This window comes from Molothrus ater, chromosome 2, assembly GCF_012460135.2.
Source record: "Molothrus ater isolate BHLD 08-10-18 breed brown headed cowbird chromosome 2, BPBGC_Mater_1.1, whole genome shotgun sequence".
NCBI lineage: Eukaryota > Metazoa > Chordata > Aves > Passeriformes > Icteridae > Molothrus > Molothrus ater.
This window is the reverse complement of record NC_050479.2, coordinates 9,495,369-9,512,497: the sequence shown is the minus strand read 5'-3', so window position 1 is coordinate 9,512,497 and position 17,129 is coordinate 9,495,369. Positions and strand designations below refer to the sequence as shown.

The window sequence follows — 17,129 nt, the reverse complement described above, 5'->3', positions numbered from 1 at the left end:
ATTTGGTTTTTAAATTATAGTAGTCTCCATTTTCTTATATATCAAGTCATTATTTACGCACAGCCGGAAAGTATAAATGGAGTATATGGATAAAATGCTGCAATTTAAAATTAATTTATCAGCCACTGGTTTGAAAACTTATTCTGCAGAACTGTAATATGGCTATTTAACATAAACAGAAATGGAAAACCAAACTTCATAATTACAGTAACTTTTTCCAGAGTTGAATAACCAAAGTATAACTCAAAAAACTTCAAGGCAAAATGATGAATGGATGGAAGAACATAATGAAATATATTTAAACTCCATTGTGTCTTAGTGTAACAAAGTTAGACAGTAATATATTCAAGATTTCCATTTGAAAATTGTTTCTCAGGTCTGTTTAACAATATTGAGAGGCTCTACTTAGCAAAAAGTTAATGCTCTTTGACACTAGGCAAGAACCAGATCTGTGGTTCTTTGTGGGAGTCTCCGATCAATCTGACAACCAGACTCTTCACAAAACTCTCAAGAATGGCAGTTTTCCAAAACAAGCTCCCATTACTTTCCCTCATCCACCTTTCAGTGCAACCTTTCCAAATTCCTGAGTCACTAGAAACTCATTTAATTCTTGCAATCACTCTTATTTTGCCACCAGCACGTTACCACACTGAAGTAAAACATCTTTGCATTGCGCTGAGGACATTCCCCAAATAATTCCTGCCTGTTGAGCAGCAATCTGGAGTTCTACATAATGAAAAATGCTACATAATCCAGATTTGTTCCTAAACCAGACACCTGTCAAAACCACTAACACATTTCAAGAAACAAATTTGACCTAAAACCTTACAATGCCCTTAATTGATCTAAAAATTTCACAAGTTATCAAAAAACACATGGCAACAACTGCAGTTATTCTGAAATTCTGTAGGCCTTTGAACCATTCATTATTGCTAAGAAGAATGCCTTTTCTTTAGTGAAATGAACCCTGTTGCAGAAATTCTGGTAGATACAGTGGAAGCCAAAGAAATTGAAATTGAAAGGACAGATAAAAATTGAAGCATTATGGAATACACAGATCCACTTGTTGTTAAAGAATATAAACTTGACCTTGAACAACCAGGTTACTGCACTTGCACAGAATTTATTCTCAGAAAATCTCAGATACATTACCAAACATTACCAAACAGTTAAGCTGAACAGGGAAGCCCCTCAATAAAGGTTTATGGTACATAATTTTATTACTGTGAGGCATTTTTTACAAATACTAACCTTCATGACATTGTCTTGGTGACACTGTAAAAACCCAAAATGGATATATAGAGAATAGACATAAACACACTGAAAAACAGGGGATTTAATTTTTTTCATTATCTATTTATTCTACAATTTTATAAAATATTAGTAGTTTGTATAAGCTCAAGCCTGAAAGGTAATTTAACTGGGTCTTGAGATTACTCTGGAGAGTTTACTTTAATAACATTATTTTGAATAGTAATGAGAAAAACAGTTGCACAGTTTTATATTTTTATTGCAAAACCATGCCTTGAAAGAATTAGGCACCTTTATAGCTAAAGTTTCTATCAAAGGTATCATTACAAGAAGCCATCAACACATAAGACAATTATTAATATCCAGTTGACAAAGATTTATATAAATAAACAAGAAAATTGCATTTAAAGTTTTGTCATGAGACTGAGAGATTGGATTTTCATAAAAATGCTTTACACTTCCTCCTCTTCTCGAAGGGTTTGAATGTAATTTTACAGACACAAAAATCCATTTACACTGCAGTCACCTTCTATTAATTCATCATCAGAGAAGGATGTGCTCTCTGGCTAATGTTATATATGCAGAAATTCTTTATGAATTCTGTTGTGATTTTTTTTTTTTTTCCATATCCAGGAGTAAGTTAATCACAAGGAAAACTATTTGTTGTAAAATCCCATAGAACCATCCAGGAAGAGCACAGTGGCAGCAGTTCCCTAAGGAACTACACATCAACCAGTAGAAAAGAATTCATAAAACCATTCATATTTTTCAAGGGAATTTATGGAAATTGTCTTTCTCATCATGGAAAGCTTTGTGAGCACTGAAAGTGTTTTGCTTAGGAGTTTTAAATGTAGACTGATGGAGCCATGCACATGACCTCCCCTGAATTACAAAAGCACTTCTTCCCTCCCCAGCTCTAGAGCCACACTAATGGTTGCACAGACAATCAAACCACATATATAAAAATTATTGCTGCCCCGGACATAAACCCTCTGTTTATGATTGAAAAGGAAAAAAAAATATTCAGCTGGAAGAGAGCTGTCTTTCTTCAGTAAAGGCAAGGATTATTTCCTTCTTCCTTCCAGACTTAAATTTCATTTTAAATAGTCACTTTTGCAGTAGTAGCCTCATTTTGGATCAGGCTATTAGAAAAACACAGCAAATATGAGAAACAGAGTAGCATATATATAATGTAATTTTATTTTTTAATGAAATGAGTTTTTTTGTTAAGTTTACAGTTTAATATATTCAGTTATTAAAATGAAATACTGAAGCTAAATTTATACCTCCAAGGCAAAATTAACCAAGTATTAGTTCAGCTAAATTACTTGTTGCTAAGTATTCATTGTGCAGTAAATTGTTTATGGACATGCCTGTAAATTATTATGTTTGTCAGCTACTGGCAAATCTCACACCATTCCTGATAAAGGTTGAGGTTTATTACTTCAGTAAAGGAAATTCTTGTAGTTTTTTTTTTTAATATCATGTACATCCCAGTTAATCTCTGAGAAATTACTTCATATGGTGGATATACTCCAGCAATGCAGGGTGTTTGGGGCACATCAACCAACCAATCCAATAATGAAAATATTTATTAGCCAACAAAATTACAAAAGAACCCATGAAAAAAACACCCAAAATGATTACTTCTTGTATTATCTTTGCTCTCTCTGCCAAGACTGACAATACTTCCTCTACCTAATCACCAACTTAGCTACAGCACAATACAGAAAACTGTCAAAGATTCTGGATTAAACAGGAGGAGGAGTTATTGGGCTGCCAGCAACTGCTCCCAGGGGAAACACAAACAAAGACAAAACCAGTGCTCTGCTTCACTATAGACTACCCAGATATTACAGTAATCAGGCAGCATGGAATGAACAACAGCAACAAAATTAGAATAACTTCATTTTCCTGTTGCCCTTTGTGCTACATACATCTGAGTAAATAAAGCTTATTTGGCATTTCCAACAAGGCTGTGGGTCAAAATTGCCTCTTAGAAGAGGTTTTCTAAATTCCTCTAATAACTACAGATACCTGTGATCATGTTCTGGATTTAGTGATTAAATCCTAATTTACAGGCAGACTGTTTTGGAAATAAAAGCAAACAAATGATCTTTGCTCACTCCAATAGCACAAGACACTACATGACATCTGCTGGAGAGTGCTGGAAGTGATTAATACTGTTTGCTTTGTGGAGGGGACAGCTTCCAGACCCCAGCAGGCTTTGTAACCATGCCTTTTCCAGCAATTCCAGCCCACCTTGCTCCAACAACTGTTCTGCAACTGCTCCTGGCTAAGAACCTCGCACACAGAAAATGCATTATTCACACTGAGTAATTTATTGTATGCACACATGCATGAAATAGCTGACCTTACTATTTCTCTCCTAAAGGTCCCAGAGCTAAAAGAGCACACACAGTTGGATTGTCAAGCAGTATTTCACAGAGATGAAAAAAGCACAAAACCCCTCCACATCACAAAAGCAAATTTCAGGGCCCAGAGAACACCCTCAAGGAGATCAAAGTTCACTCAGACAGAGCTTACCCTGGAATAGTTACAACTATCACAAATTCATTTAAGGCAATATTTCTGAAAAATACATACAATGAATAATTTTAATGTATTCATTTTGAACTTTGTTATTTCTGTACCTTTCACTTACATTGGCACAAAAAAATTGAGTTCACACAAAATAGGAAAGCAGAAAAAACAGTTCTGTTGCCAAAAACATCCACTTCTTCCAGAGATAAAAGTACAAATATATCAGAAATGCAAATGCATTCACATCTGAAAAACTAAACTGTTGAAAATAAAAATGTCAAAGCTGGTGATGCCCAAAAAATTCATTTCTTACTTTGTTTTGGGGATGATAATGAGTCAAAAAATAGGAATATGAACCTGGACCTTTCTGTGATATATGAAGTTTACTAAATGTAGATAGACCTGTGAAAGTAGAAACCTGGAAAACTGGAGACTAGCAAGAAGACATCCAAGGAAGGATTTTTACATTGGCATGAACTATCATTACTTTATAGAACACAGCTGCTGGTATATACATGATGTCTCTTTATATCTTATGTTCAAATCATTACCTTTCAATTTGAATAAAGCAGAATTTGGACCTACTGGCACCAAGATAGAGAACAAAATTACTCATTTTGCAAGTCCACACTACAGAGCTAGTCAGATTTTATCTTCTAGCATGTAATTGTCCCATTTTCAACCCTTTCACAGAAGAAAAACTAAATATATATATATTTACAGATGCTGACAATTGCTAGCTGGCACTCCCCTGCTTTGCTTCTATAGATGGAGCCATCCTGGCAAACCCTGTATGGCCATAATATCTGGATGCTACCTACTCTAGATTTAAATGCCATGATAGAGTCACAAATGTGGATTTTCATGAGTAAGATCCAAGATGTTCCTGCTCAGGAATTTCTCTGCAGCTGAGAGGAAAAGCACAAATTCATCTTTGTTGCCCTAATGCACCTTCTGCCTCTGCTGGCATGGGTCACAGCATCCAATACATAGGTGCAGAAGGTGAGGAATGCTACAGATATAGTTTTATCACTTCCAAATTAAACATACAGATAAGATACATATTAGAAAAATTATGCTATTTCAGTACTACAACAGTGCTTTTAAATAGGAAAATATGTTTGTGCAAACAGAGTTATGAAATATAGTTAATGGAAATTATGAAAAATAATTATTATATTTAATAGTAAAAACATGTTCTTGAGCAAGGAAATCAATAAAACTGTATTTCTTTAGAATTTTTATTAACCTCCTCAGTGACCTATTGCCTTTCAACAACTCCAGTGATTACCTCTGAATTTTCTCTTCTATCAGCAAACACTCAAAGCATTCCCAACTTCCTCCAACATTGCTGAAACAACAGCTGGGCAATAGACAGTAACAGGGCCAGGCCACTGGGCCATGAGAAATTCACATATAGTGAGCTCATGCTGCAATCCTTCCCTTAGGAGGACAATAATTTTTGTCCTTTTCATGTAATAGTCAATATTTTATGAAGATTTTAGGAAGCCAGTAATTCTCAGGGCCCTTGTCTGATTTCAAAACTGATGGACTTGGCCACAGGTTTCAAATTGTTGGAGAAGCAAAGATTAGCAAATGAACAGAGAACAATTGTAGAAGGGTTGTTCTCTCAGAGTAAAACAAGAAGAAATCTTTTTTCCCATCAAGCACACAGTAAAATCATACATTATCTCATAAATTTCCTGACTATAAACAAATCCATATTCTATGAACCATAGAACATTTGCTCATGGACCCATGAATTTTATTAGTCTATCTGCAATTATAGCAATTGTTGCTACTGTAATACATAATGTAAGAGTCCTTTTCAGAAAAATATTTGTCATATTATTGCAAAAAAATTACCTTGTATTTTAGCATCTTCTTGGTATAATTGTGCACCCATAAGATTTTATGAGCCACCTTTCCCACTTGGCACTCTATCACAATGCAATCCTGAGGCAGAGGTTTCTTCCCTATTCCCTTAAGACTGAAGATGTTTTGAGTTCCAGCTGTAACATTTCTCAGAATAAGCCTTCCCTGTGACAAAGAAGGAGAAAAAAGAAGTTGTTTCATTACTGTACAAGTCCCCTTTGGCTCCCCTTGTACTTTAGTTTATTTATCTCAAATCTAGGTGGCTCACAGTGCTTACAAGAAAGGGTTCCTATTGACTTTCCTAGTTCTTTAATAAACCTATTACTAAACAAAGAAGTAAACCAGAGAAACAAAACCTTTTATTTTAATTTTTTTTCTAAAGCATGAAATTCAACAACATAAACTTTTCATATTTCTAGTTTTTCTACTTGGCTTTTTCTTGAAAAACAAACATCTCCAAGAACATATAATCTCATGCCTCCTTGTCTCTCATATAATATTTAACTTTGCTCCTTGAGTGTTTCCACCTATGAGCACAGGGTTGAGCCTGGAGAAAGGGAGACCCAAGGGAACTGCATTGCTCTCTACAAACACCTGAATGGAGCTTGTAGTGAGGCAAGGATGGGTCTCTTCTCTATGTCTCAAGTGAAAGGTTGAAAGGAAATGGCCTTAATTTGTGCCAGGGGAGGTTCAGATTAGACATTAGAAAGAGGTTTTTACTGAAAGAGTAGTTAGGCATTGAAATAAGTTCCCAGGGAAAGTGGTGGAGTCACCATCTCAAGAGGCATCTGGATATGGCACTTGGGACATGGTTTAGGGGTAACTATGGTGGTGTTGGGTTGACAGCTGGACTAGAGGTCTTTTCCAACCTGGATGATTTTGTGATTCAGCTAAAATGTTCTCCATAATCATTTGCCATCAAAGGATTCAGGGCTTTTGGCTTTTAATAATTTTACAATACTGGGTGCCTAAACTGCATTATATTTGGTTGGTAACACATGTAGAAGGTCATGGTTCAAAGAACATTTTTTTTCACCTTTGGCATTTCACTTATTTCAACAGCAACTTGCAGTCAAAATCTCTCAGCTGGGACACAGACAAAGCCACAAATACAGCTTCTTGCTAAAGGTGTTATAGGCTTTGCTCTGCTTGTCATTTTAGCATTTGGAATAGTGATTACTCTGATGACAAAAGCAGCTGTGAAATGGTGGCTTAACTTGTAAATAAAGTACTCATCACATAAATTATTTTCTGATGTAGGCATGCAATGAGAAAAGCTACCTAATTATTTAGGTAATGAAATACAATTTAATATTAGTATTTGAACTCAGAATAACAACGTATATTTTTGTGATAAAAGTTCAGAATTTTTACAGAATAACTGTAGGATTGAAGGATTCCGTAGGAATAAATGGAATTGAAGAATATAATGGAAAATTAAATAAAGAAAACATGAAAATATTTGGTGGGGAAATCTATCATATCTAATCTTAACTACAAAGTTAGTTCACTTGCGTTTTTACTTCAGATAGTAGTAAATATTACCCTTTCTTTCTCTCAAACAGATGCTTTAATATTAGCAACTGTCTAAACACTTTCATAATTTGGATACTGGTGATAATTTTATTGGTGAGAGCATCCTTTTCAAATGTTGAAACTGATTTCTCTCTTACCATTATTACATTCTCAGCAATGGGCTTGAACGTGAGTGGATATGGAACTGTTCCACCTACAGGCACATTTATTGCAGGAGGGCCATGAAAACCCTGTCCTTCCAAAATTGCTTCAAACTTCCAGTCCTCACTGGATAAGTTACTCTGAAAGATGTAAATCAAAGTTGTAAATTAGATTATGCATTTAAATTCTTTAATGTGCATTTCAGCTTTCACTTGCAGCTATCACTGCATCAGAAGACAATACTCATTTGCTCCAAGTACTGGCTCAGAGGGCCTGTGGGAAGAATAAAAGCATTGTATTTTAAAAATGAAATAAGCTAATGATAAATCTGTTATTCCTGGCAGCCAGAGGTACAGAACTCCTACTTTCAGGAGCAATACTGTCAGCAGGAATACTCATTAGAAAATATGAGCATGATCTAGCAAATGGTCAAGATGGAATTTTTAAGCATCATTATAAACATTTACAAGTATCTTTATGATGCTGTTTAATGCTTGGCAAAATTCTGTTCCTATACCATCTGTAAAAAATCTTGGTGCACCCCTTTTAAGTGCTGATGTGGTGTCTTGGCTTACATTGCCTCATTTGGCCACTGACAATGTTACAGGATCAGTCTTATGAATTGAGAATTCCATTTCCAAAGGAGAATTTACAGTCCTGTGTTCTCAGAATCTGGTATTTCAAGAGGCTAAACTACTTTAAAGAATGACTATCCTGAGCAATATGAGCCTGAGCCTATTTAAGAAACATGTTTATGTTATGTTGGTTATGGTAAAAAGTGAGATATTTCATAATACATGCTTAGAGGCTGACTAAAAGTAGCAAAAGTAAAATAATGTTATTCAGCCTCTTACTATTTGAAAAAACCCAATGACCAAACATCCAGTTTGAAAAAAAAAATTAACACTCATCTGAAAGATAAAATAAACTATCACTCATGAGCTAATTCATGCCTTGTCAAGTAGAGAAGATTAATCTCATCTGATCTATGAAAAAAAGGAGGTAATCTTTTGACCTATAAAGGTCTTCATCCATGGAAAATTGTATACAAACATCAGAGATAAAGGATGGATTTCAGGGACTAGAGATGATACTCCAGGCTTTGATTCTGCCTATGAAAGTCTCAGGAACACAGAACCTGTGCTTATCAGAGCTAACCCAGAGCTACCCACACCTGCAGTACCATATATCTAAGGTTTAATCAATATGTATGATTAATGCTTCAGTGTTATTTGTTCAATTTCCGAGAAGCTGAGCACATATGCCTGCATGGAATATTGAGGTTTATGTAGTGTCTCAGTTTTACCAAAAACTTGCATCACCATGTCTCCAGTTCTGTAATAACAATGACATCATCTCTGGTAGAAAGCACAAAAGAAAAAAGTATGATGCCCTTGTGCCAAGGATAAAATAAAAGGGAAAATAAGACAGCAAAAGGGATTTTTTATTATCATGCTTTTTTATCTCCACAATATCAGGAAAAGCTTTATCCTTTTGAAAAGCAGCTGACCAGGAGTAAAATTGGCAGGTCATCACTCTCTGCTAATCTAACATTTTAAAACTTGGGATAGAAGGAAAACATCATCAGGATTGGTCTAGGTTCTAGAGGAAAGCCATGAAATTTTGGGTACTTATGTTGTTTTATTTTCAGTGATTTCTAGTACAATTGGTATCAGATGTTTCCTTTATCCACAGTAGCAATGATTACATCAATATGTAACACAAATATTTCTTCTTATATCTAACACAAAAACTTGTCATCTGGAAAAATGTAGTTGACAAACATGGTCATTGTGAAATTCTTTTGTAACAAATCCTTCTAACACAGCAGGAAATTGTCTGAAAGTGTCTTCTAAAGAAAGATATTAAGAACAACAGTGAACATTAGAAAATGAAAAGAAAATATTTGTTAAATTCTATTCTGTTATACTTGTTCATTAATGGCTTTAATTAATTAATTATCTAATTCCTACAGGATCTCTGCTTAATGTAAAATCTCATCCAAAGCCTGTCAAGTGAATTAATTTAAACACAATTAATGCTAAGGGAGTCAGAATCTCCTCACAGGATTGTAGGTGGTTCAACCCAAGGTGCCTAATAATTGTATTTGACCTGTACCTGGAGAGTCTGAAAGGCAGAGATAGAACAGTTACATTCATCTCATGCTTGAGAAAATCATGGAAATTCCAAAAGAAACTAATCACAGATCTCAGATTCAGCTGGGTTCTTATTCTGTTTCTAATTCACTGTGTGGCTTTGAGCTGACGAGCTGATCATTTAATCTGCTCCATTTATAAAATGTTCCACCTAACACACATTATGACTGTTAGTTTGCTTGTGTCTGTAAAAAGTGCTTTGAGCACTAAATATTTGGTTGAAGAAACTAATTTTAGCAGATTGAATAACTCCATCTTCAGTTCCACAATGAGCATATCTTTTTCCACTGAATATTTAATAAAATTTAAATGACAAATACAATACTGCTAACAAAAATATAAAAATATGGGAAAAGTTCTGGTAGATGGAGAAACTCCAACTAGAAGGAGTGTATATAGAAATAACTCCTAAATAGATACAGAATAGTATATATATAGTATATATATACTATATAGAATAACTCCTAGAAAGTGAAAACTCTGAAGTGAAAAATAAATCCATTTTTCCATAAATCCAGAACAAATGAAAAGAATAAAAAAAAAAATCTGCTTAGAAAGTGTCTGTTTAAACAAGGTAGAAAATCCTTTTACCTTTCTGTGTTATGTATCAATTGTTTTTAGGCTAATTTAACATTCAAAAAAATCAATGTTTATTAACATAAATTATTAATATCTTAAAACTTTTTATGTGCAAGAAGAGATAGCACTATAATATGGTTTCCTTTAATGTTCTTTTTTCCTTTCTGATGTACTAGTTCCTTTTATACTCTCAGTATTTGACAGAGCATTCAGCATGATCTTTCCCCAGATATTCAGTCTTCTTGTTTGAATCTGCCTCCACTCTTTTGACTACAAAATCTCAGAATAATTTCTCTATAAATTAGCTAACTAATATTCCTTAGTGGCTCTACAATCAAAAGGACACAGACTAAACTGTAGTTCAGATCTCAGGAAATCTTTTACTAGTTCTATCTCTTAAAGAATCTTTTTTCCTTCTCTCACAGCTTAAGTTCCTTCCCTATAATTTTTGGGTTGTTTTTGTTGTTGTTGTTGTTGTTGTTGTTGTTGTTGTTTGTTTGTTTGTTCTATTTTAAAGTTCTCTAAAATTTGACTATCAATTTTCTGTGAGAGATGATATTGCACCCATCTTCACTCTCTGATCTCACTTTTCATGTGCCAAGGGTTTCATACCAAAGTAGATTTGATAAAACTATACACAATATACTGGCTATGCTTACCATGTTTTTTTAACTGTATGTAATCTAGTTCTTCTGTTTTATTCCTCAGCATGTCTCCTTTTTTTCCTTCAGAAATAGTATATTTATTCCCTAGATTAAATAACTACTTTATTCACTTTCATTGTGATAACATTAGTAAATAACAGACTAAAAATTTTGAGAAGAGAACCATCAAAATTTAGTCCATCAAACTAATAATTAACTTGAAGTAAATTATTTTTCCAAACAGGTTTTACATTATCTACAACATGGACTTTGAGAGATAATCCTCAAGTTAGTATGCATTTCTGCATTTTAGGACTGTAAATTTTTACAGTATTGATCTGAAATCCACTTTTTTAAAATCCTGAGTGTTAGTAGTTAGCAGTAGAGGAGTGAACTTACAATTGGAATTTCCTGAGTCACTGTCTGGTAAGCTGGAATTAGAAATTCAAGCTGTGCATCAGCCTGGTCTGCATTCACCACACACTCAATCTCATAGACACGAATATCATAGGATGACTTCAGAATAATCTGACAGTTGTAGCAACCAGGTTTCTTAGGAGTGAATTTTATAGGAAACTCAACTGCATCACTTCCACCTAAAAAAACAAATCAAAACAAAACAAAACAAAACTAAAAAAAGTGCTGTTGTAAAGCTTTTCAGGAACACTGAATTCACAAGCAGAATCTGAAGAGGTTTCCAATAAACTGCAGGAGTGTCTTCCCAGAAGTACATGCAAAAATTTCCAAGAAACAGCAGAGTTTTAGGAGTGTTACCATATAAGTTAGTTTCCTAAAAATAGTATATTGAAGCAGGCAAACAATATTTTATATTGATTTCAGTAGTGCTCAGGGAGAGGTATTTTGAAATATCTCTTAAATCTAGTAGAAGAATTTAACATGTATGAATTTCTGTAAATATTTTAAAAATTATACAAGCTACTACACGTTTGTCAACAGCTGCTATCAGAGATATCAGTGATAGTACAGTATATTTGGCTGAGTATCCCCAACAATCACTGAAATTCTGTTAAATGTAGTAGCTCTCATGACAACTCATTAGACCTTTTCCTGTGCCATATTTTGGATTGAAAGTCTGAGTTTCCAAAATTGACAGGGGTTTCCAAGCTGAAACAGATTCATGCAAAGTCCCACTTTCCCGATCTGCAGCACACAGGGAAAACCCCACTGTAATCTCCAGAGCAAGGAAGAAGCAAAACAATTGCAAAGCTGCCCATCTCTGCACAGAGCCAGGTCTAACAAGTCTGCTGCAGAGATTTCCTCCTCTGTGCTTGCTTACAGAAAAGATCAGACTCCTGCACAGGATTTTAAGTAGCCCTTTAGGACACATTCCAAAGGAGAAAAGAAGGTACATGAGGAACTCCATGATGGCCACAAAGAGTTCCCCAGTCCCAGAGTCTCCAAGAAACCTGAAAAACCACATCAAGACTGCAGCTGTAAAAACTGCAGTTTTACATGTAACAAACACTGATTTTCTTCAGTTTTCCAAGGTTAAAAACCCATGCCTAAAGCTGGAAAAAGATGGTAAGGAAAGTCAGAGACAAGGTTCTTGAAGAAAGATAATACAGTGTACTGAAAGATCCAATATATTTCTGCATGAGTTTTACTTTCTTGCATTAAATGGAAATTTTAATTACTAACAACTAGGGTTATTTTTGCCTGAGTTGGATCCATATTTAAAGGCACAGTTTCAAACAGAAATGCTTCCCATAGAAAAATTTAAAAAGAAAAACCCTAAAAAGTACATTCCATAATTATATTTCGTATGGCATTACTTTAGCAAAAAACTTGTTTTCTTGTGCATTAGAAAATATATTTTAGAACAAATCAGTTGAATAACTTAAATATTATGCTCAATTACAATGAATCAAAAGGAAAACAAGTAAATTGGTTCTATTTATTCAGCACGGTAAGTATCTTCTGCAGTGATACATGGTTCCTCCATATCAAAGTAACTACAGAAATCATTTGTAATCAAATTATAAGTGAAGATTGACTTGTTTCCCTTCAAAATCTTTTTTAAATTCAGTAAAATAAACTGGGCTTAAAAATGTCTCAGCTTAGCATGCTTTGTTCTCTCAGTCACATAAGACATTCAACGAAGATTAATTTCGGGATATATTCAAAGATTTAATGAACATAAGCCATGGGGCCACAACTGGCTTACCCAAGGATTTCTGAGAAAAGTGTCAACAGTAAGCCATGGGCATCATTTATTTGATTCCCACGTAGCAGGAAGCAGAGCCTGCATCCATCAAAAAGAATGAGGCTGCAAGCATTTCTTCAACAGTGAAAAGCCAAGCAGAGCAATACAGGGGTTTGCTACAGCTTCCATCCTACTCAGGATTTTTATTGTTTCACAGGGAAGCATTCCATGTGAAATAAGCTGACAGTTTTATTTTCCAGATTTATGTCTGACAAATGCCTACAGGAAACATTCATTTGATCATATTGGGTTTTGTTGTGAGACAGTTGTCAAAACAGGGGTATTTGCAAAAACTAAACTTACAGTGTGCAATTTCACCACAATTTTTGGGAGAACTAAATCACAGCACATAGGCACTGGCCATGTCCTCTGGCAACTGCCTGGCCTTTTGTACCATTTATTTATTGCAAAATACAATCTGATCACCAAAACTAACAAAGTTCATGTCCTCATTTTAGATCTGCCTGAAATCAAACGACGTCCTCTAACTGCATTAGCCTACAAACAGTACCTTTCAAAGAAAAGTAATGACAGTTGTTTTGACATTAAAATGTAAGAAAAAACATATTCTGTAAGGTAGTAATAATGGCCCTTAGTAATCATTCTTTAGCCTTATTATATACTGTGGGAGGTTGAAATGAGTAAAAATAGAAATGTTACTCTTACACACCACAACCTGTTGTCATAATTTGTGAAGGCAGGAGAGTATGGGCCTTCAGCAGTTCATCAAATAATTGCACATTATATTCACTTTTTTCAGCAATGGTGATTCTATCTATTCAGAATTTCAAAGCTAAATTTCTCACTGAACTTATTTCAGGCTCTGACACTATGCATGTGTCACAAACAATTGGTTAAATTAACTTCAACACTGAATTTGGAGGTATGGACTCCTAGAAGGCTAAATAAGCAACCATAATGAAGAATGCACACTCTTCTGACTTCTGCTTATATATTAGGTCTGCAAATGGGCTCATCTGAATTAGGACATCTCTCAACATGGTAGTCTTGAAAAAGCAACTACGCTTTCATATCCCTCATTAAGTGCTTAAAAGTTATGAAATTTTTTGCTACCACTGTGTATGTTTATTTATGATTTCCTTTCACTTTATCTTAATCAAACAGATTTGTAGAAGGGTTTCTAAAAAACCCACTAACTGGTTATTTTTTTCTCTTTTTTCTGCTTAGATAGCATACAGTATACTATCAGACACCTAAACAAAAAGTTAAATACACTTAATCAGAAAATGAAGATCGACTGGGGAAAAAAGAATGAAAGAAGTTTTTCCTTAATTGATTTAAAAATAAAAATGGGAGACACTTTTTTTCAATGTCTTGTTATGAATCAGCTGTGTTTGTGTATCCAGGAGCCAGTGAGGAGCTGTGTGGCACTACATAAAGCAGTTGTAGGGGGCTGGTTGTTTAATACTCATTGAGCCTAATATTTATGAAAAATACTCACAGGCACTCTAGAAACAAGCAGTCACTACTCCAGTGAGCAATGCTGCCAAATTGACTTAATACAGCTTCAAGAACCATGTCATGAAGGTGTTTTCTTAAGCCATTTGATGAAGAGCTCCTGCTGAAAGGGATTAGCCAAATTATAAGGAATTACACTGATAAAATAGAGTATAATTCAAAGACTCTTGATCTAAAAACACAACAAAGAGCTAAGTTCTCTCTAAAACACACACTCAAAATTTACAAAAAAATTTCAAAACTGATTTTTTGTGACTAAACACAATTTTTTAGAAAACAAAATTTTCTACAAACAAGGAAGAGGGCTCAGAACTATTACAAAGACTGCACTGAATGCATAAGGAAACATTACAAGGAGAGAGGATCAAAACCAAGACTTTTATATCATTTACTGCAAAATGGTAAGCTAATGCACAATTAGTAATGAAGGCTTATAGTGAAGAGATGTAATAAGAGCTAGCTAGAGACTTTTATGGTGCAGCTCCTTTCCTTCTGCAATCTAGATTTCTCTGAAGAAAAGTTTTCTTTTTTTTAAAAAAAAAAGAGAGAAAATTAAGTCACTAGTAGCTTTACCAGAAGCCACAAAGAAGTCAGAACAATCTGAATAAATTAACTGTAGGCACAATTATTGAGAAAGTAGAAAATATCTAACAATTACTGATAGTTCTGTAGAAAAAGATTTTTCATCATTCACTGGGTAGAAAGGGGGGGAAAAAAGAAAAACAAGAGAATTCTTCTTGGATATTCTTTTAAGTGTAACAGCAGGGAGCCAACATTGTCAAATCCTGTAGAAAGAGGCAACAGAACTCTAATATTAGCTTGTGATACTGAATCTAAATTAGATAGCAAGGTGAAACAACATTTTTTCATTTAAAATGAATTGTAAGCTTTACTTATTTATATGGACAATTTTGATGTGAAATAGTACAACTCAGCCATCAGAAAAAGGTTTTAGTTTTGTATTCATGCCTAGGTTTTCCATGTTTATTTTTATAAACATAGGAAAATCCCTAAACCATATGGAATGATAAAAAGCATTCCTAGTGCATGCTTGCCTTAGAAAAGTTCAATAATGCACATGTAAAATACAGAAATTGCTTATCAGGGCACCCTGGCTTAGGTGCATATCCATTTGAAAATTAAAATCTACCATTACTTTATAGAACTGCACATATCTATCATTACTGATGGAATATATTTGTGTATTTATCATTCCATGCTGGGATGTGGTTATTATTAAAAGGAATAAAATAAGGTATTGATACGCTGGTACTGACATGTGCTGCTGCAATGTTTAGAACAGCAATTGCTATCAACCATTTAGTCCCATATATTTTCTTTCCTTTAAAAAATGTCTAGTCCAAGGGTATTGCTATCAGGTTTTCTGCTAATAGCACAAGTGGTAATCTGAAGTCATTTCAAGGCAGAAGATTGCAAAAAAAAAAAGTCTGTAAAAAAGAAAACCAAATTAACAGGAATCCCTTCTTATAAAGTACTTGGATGGTTCAGTATTGATGAACTGTCACAGGCAGCTCTGTGAGCTGCTCTGTCTCAGGAACTTTTATGTTTCCATTACTCAAAGCAATTGTCAGTGTCACTTTACAATGTGTAAAGGCATAGCCTATTCCAGAAAATTCCAGAATTTCCTAATTCTGGGATAAATCCTTATTTAATACCAAAACACATATTATTGGACATTTCTCTTAGCATTAGAATTTCACCAACTAATTCTTATATTAAGCCCTAACCTGGACAATTGGAGCAAAAGTATGTATCTTAGGAAAGCATCCACTTTCTTTTTTAAAAGATTGAGTGGTAGAAAGATTTTTGTTTCTCTTGAGTGTGTTCATATTTGATAAACCTCTCATTCACATAATTTTACAGGAATAATAATTGTTTCATTACAAATCTCCATCTTAAGTAGAAAGTGCTGTACTTTCTGCATAGAGCACTTAACAGTCTTCACTGTCAGACATATTTTCCCTTTTTAAATAATTACAGGTAACCTGAAAGGAACCTCTTTCCCTCAGAGATCATGGAGTCATCAAGGTATTCAATCTTTCAAGACCTTGAAAATTACTGTAGAGCTTGGCTGAGCCCTTCCTCATTTGCAACCTTCTGTCCAAAGTGTGGAACAAGAGCTGGATGTGCTGCTCCAGTATTACATTCTCCTTCATGGTACAATAACAGCATTTTTCCATACCTGCACTATATTTTTTAAGTTATGCATTCAAGGACCCTTGTTTTTCAAAATTTTACAAGAAATCCTTTGATGAAAGAACAATGGAGCTGATGTCAGAAAAACAGAGTGGGAAGTAAGCCTGACAGCTTTAGTTCACACTGTGTGATAGATACTGTGCTGCTTTGCAGATTTCTCAAACATTTTGGGAGACATCAAAATGTTTTGCAAGACTGCAGAACAAAGCCCATCCTCCCCTTTCTACCTATGTTATTTCACCTTTGATAAGTAAAATTATTTAGCATAAAACACATGTTTTTCAAAGAAACTCAAATGCCTAAGAAGTTGTTCTGCTTAGTTAAAACTTAGTTGAAGCTGATTTTGAGCTGATTATTTGCTGAAAAGACAAACAGCACTGACTTTTCCACTGGTTTTCACAGTTCTGCTTGAAAATCCACAGATATTTCCTTCTTTCCTAACCACAGTGAGTGTTTTGCTGCTGGACAGGAGCAGCAAATATT

General features: G+C 34.5%; 1 protein-coding gene across 1 annotated transcript in view; it reads right to left on the bottom strand.

The window, feature by feature from the left end:
- Positions 1–17,129, bottom strand: part of CFAP47 (cilia and flagella associated protein 47) — a 261,429-nt gene that overhangs the window by 134,404 nt on the left and 109,896 nt on the right. Inside the window, exons 46-48 of the mRNA XM_036392854.1 lie at positions 11,126–11,322; positions 7,344–7,487; positions 5,662–5,835 (exon numbers count right to left, since the gene is read on the bottom strand). Of these exons, the coding sequence (XP_036248747.1) occupies positions 5,662–5,835; positions 7,344–7,487; positions 11,126–11,322 (515 nt within the window). The remainder of the gene's footprint in view (positions 1–5,661; positions 5,836–7,343; positions 7,488–11,125; positions 11,323–17,129) is intronic.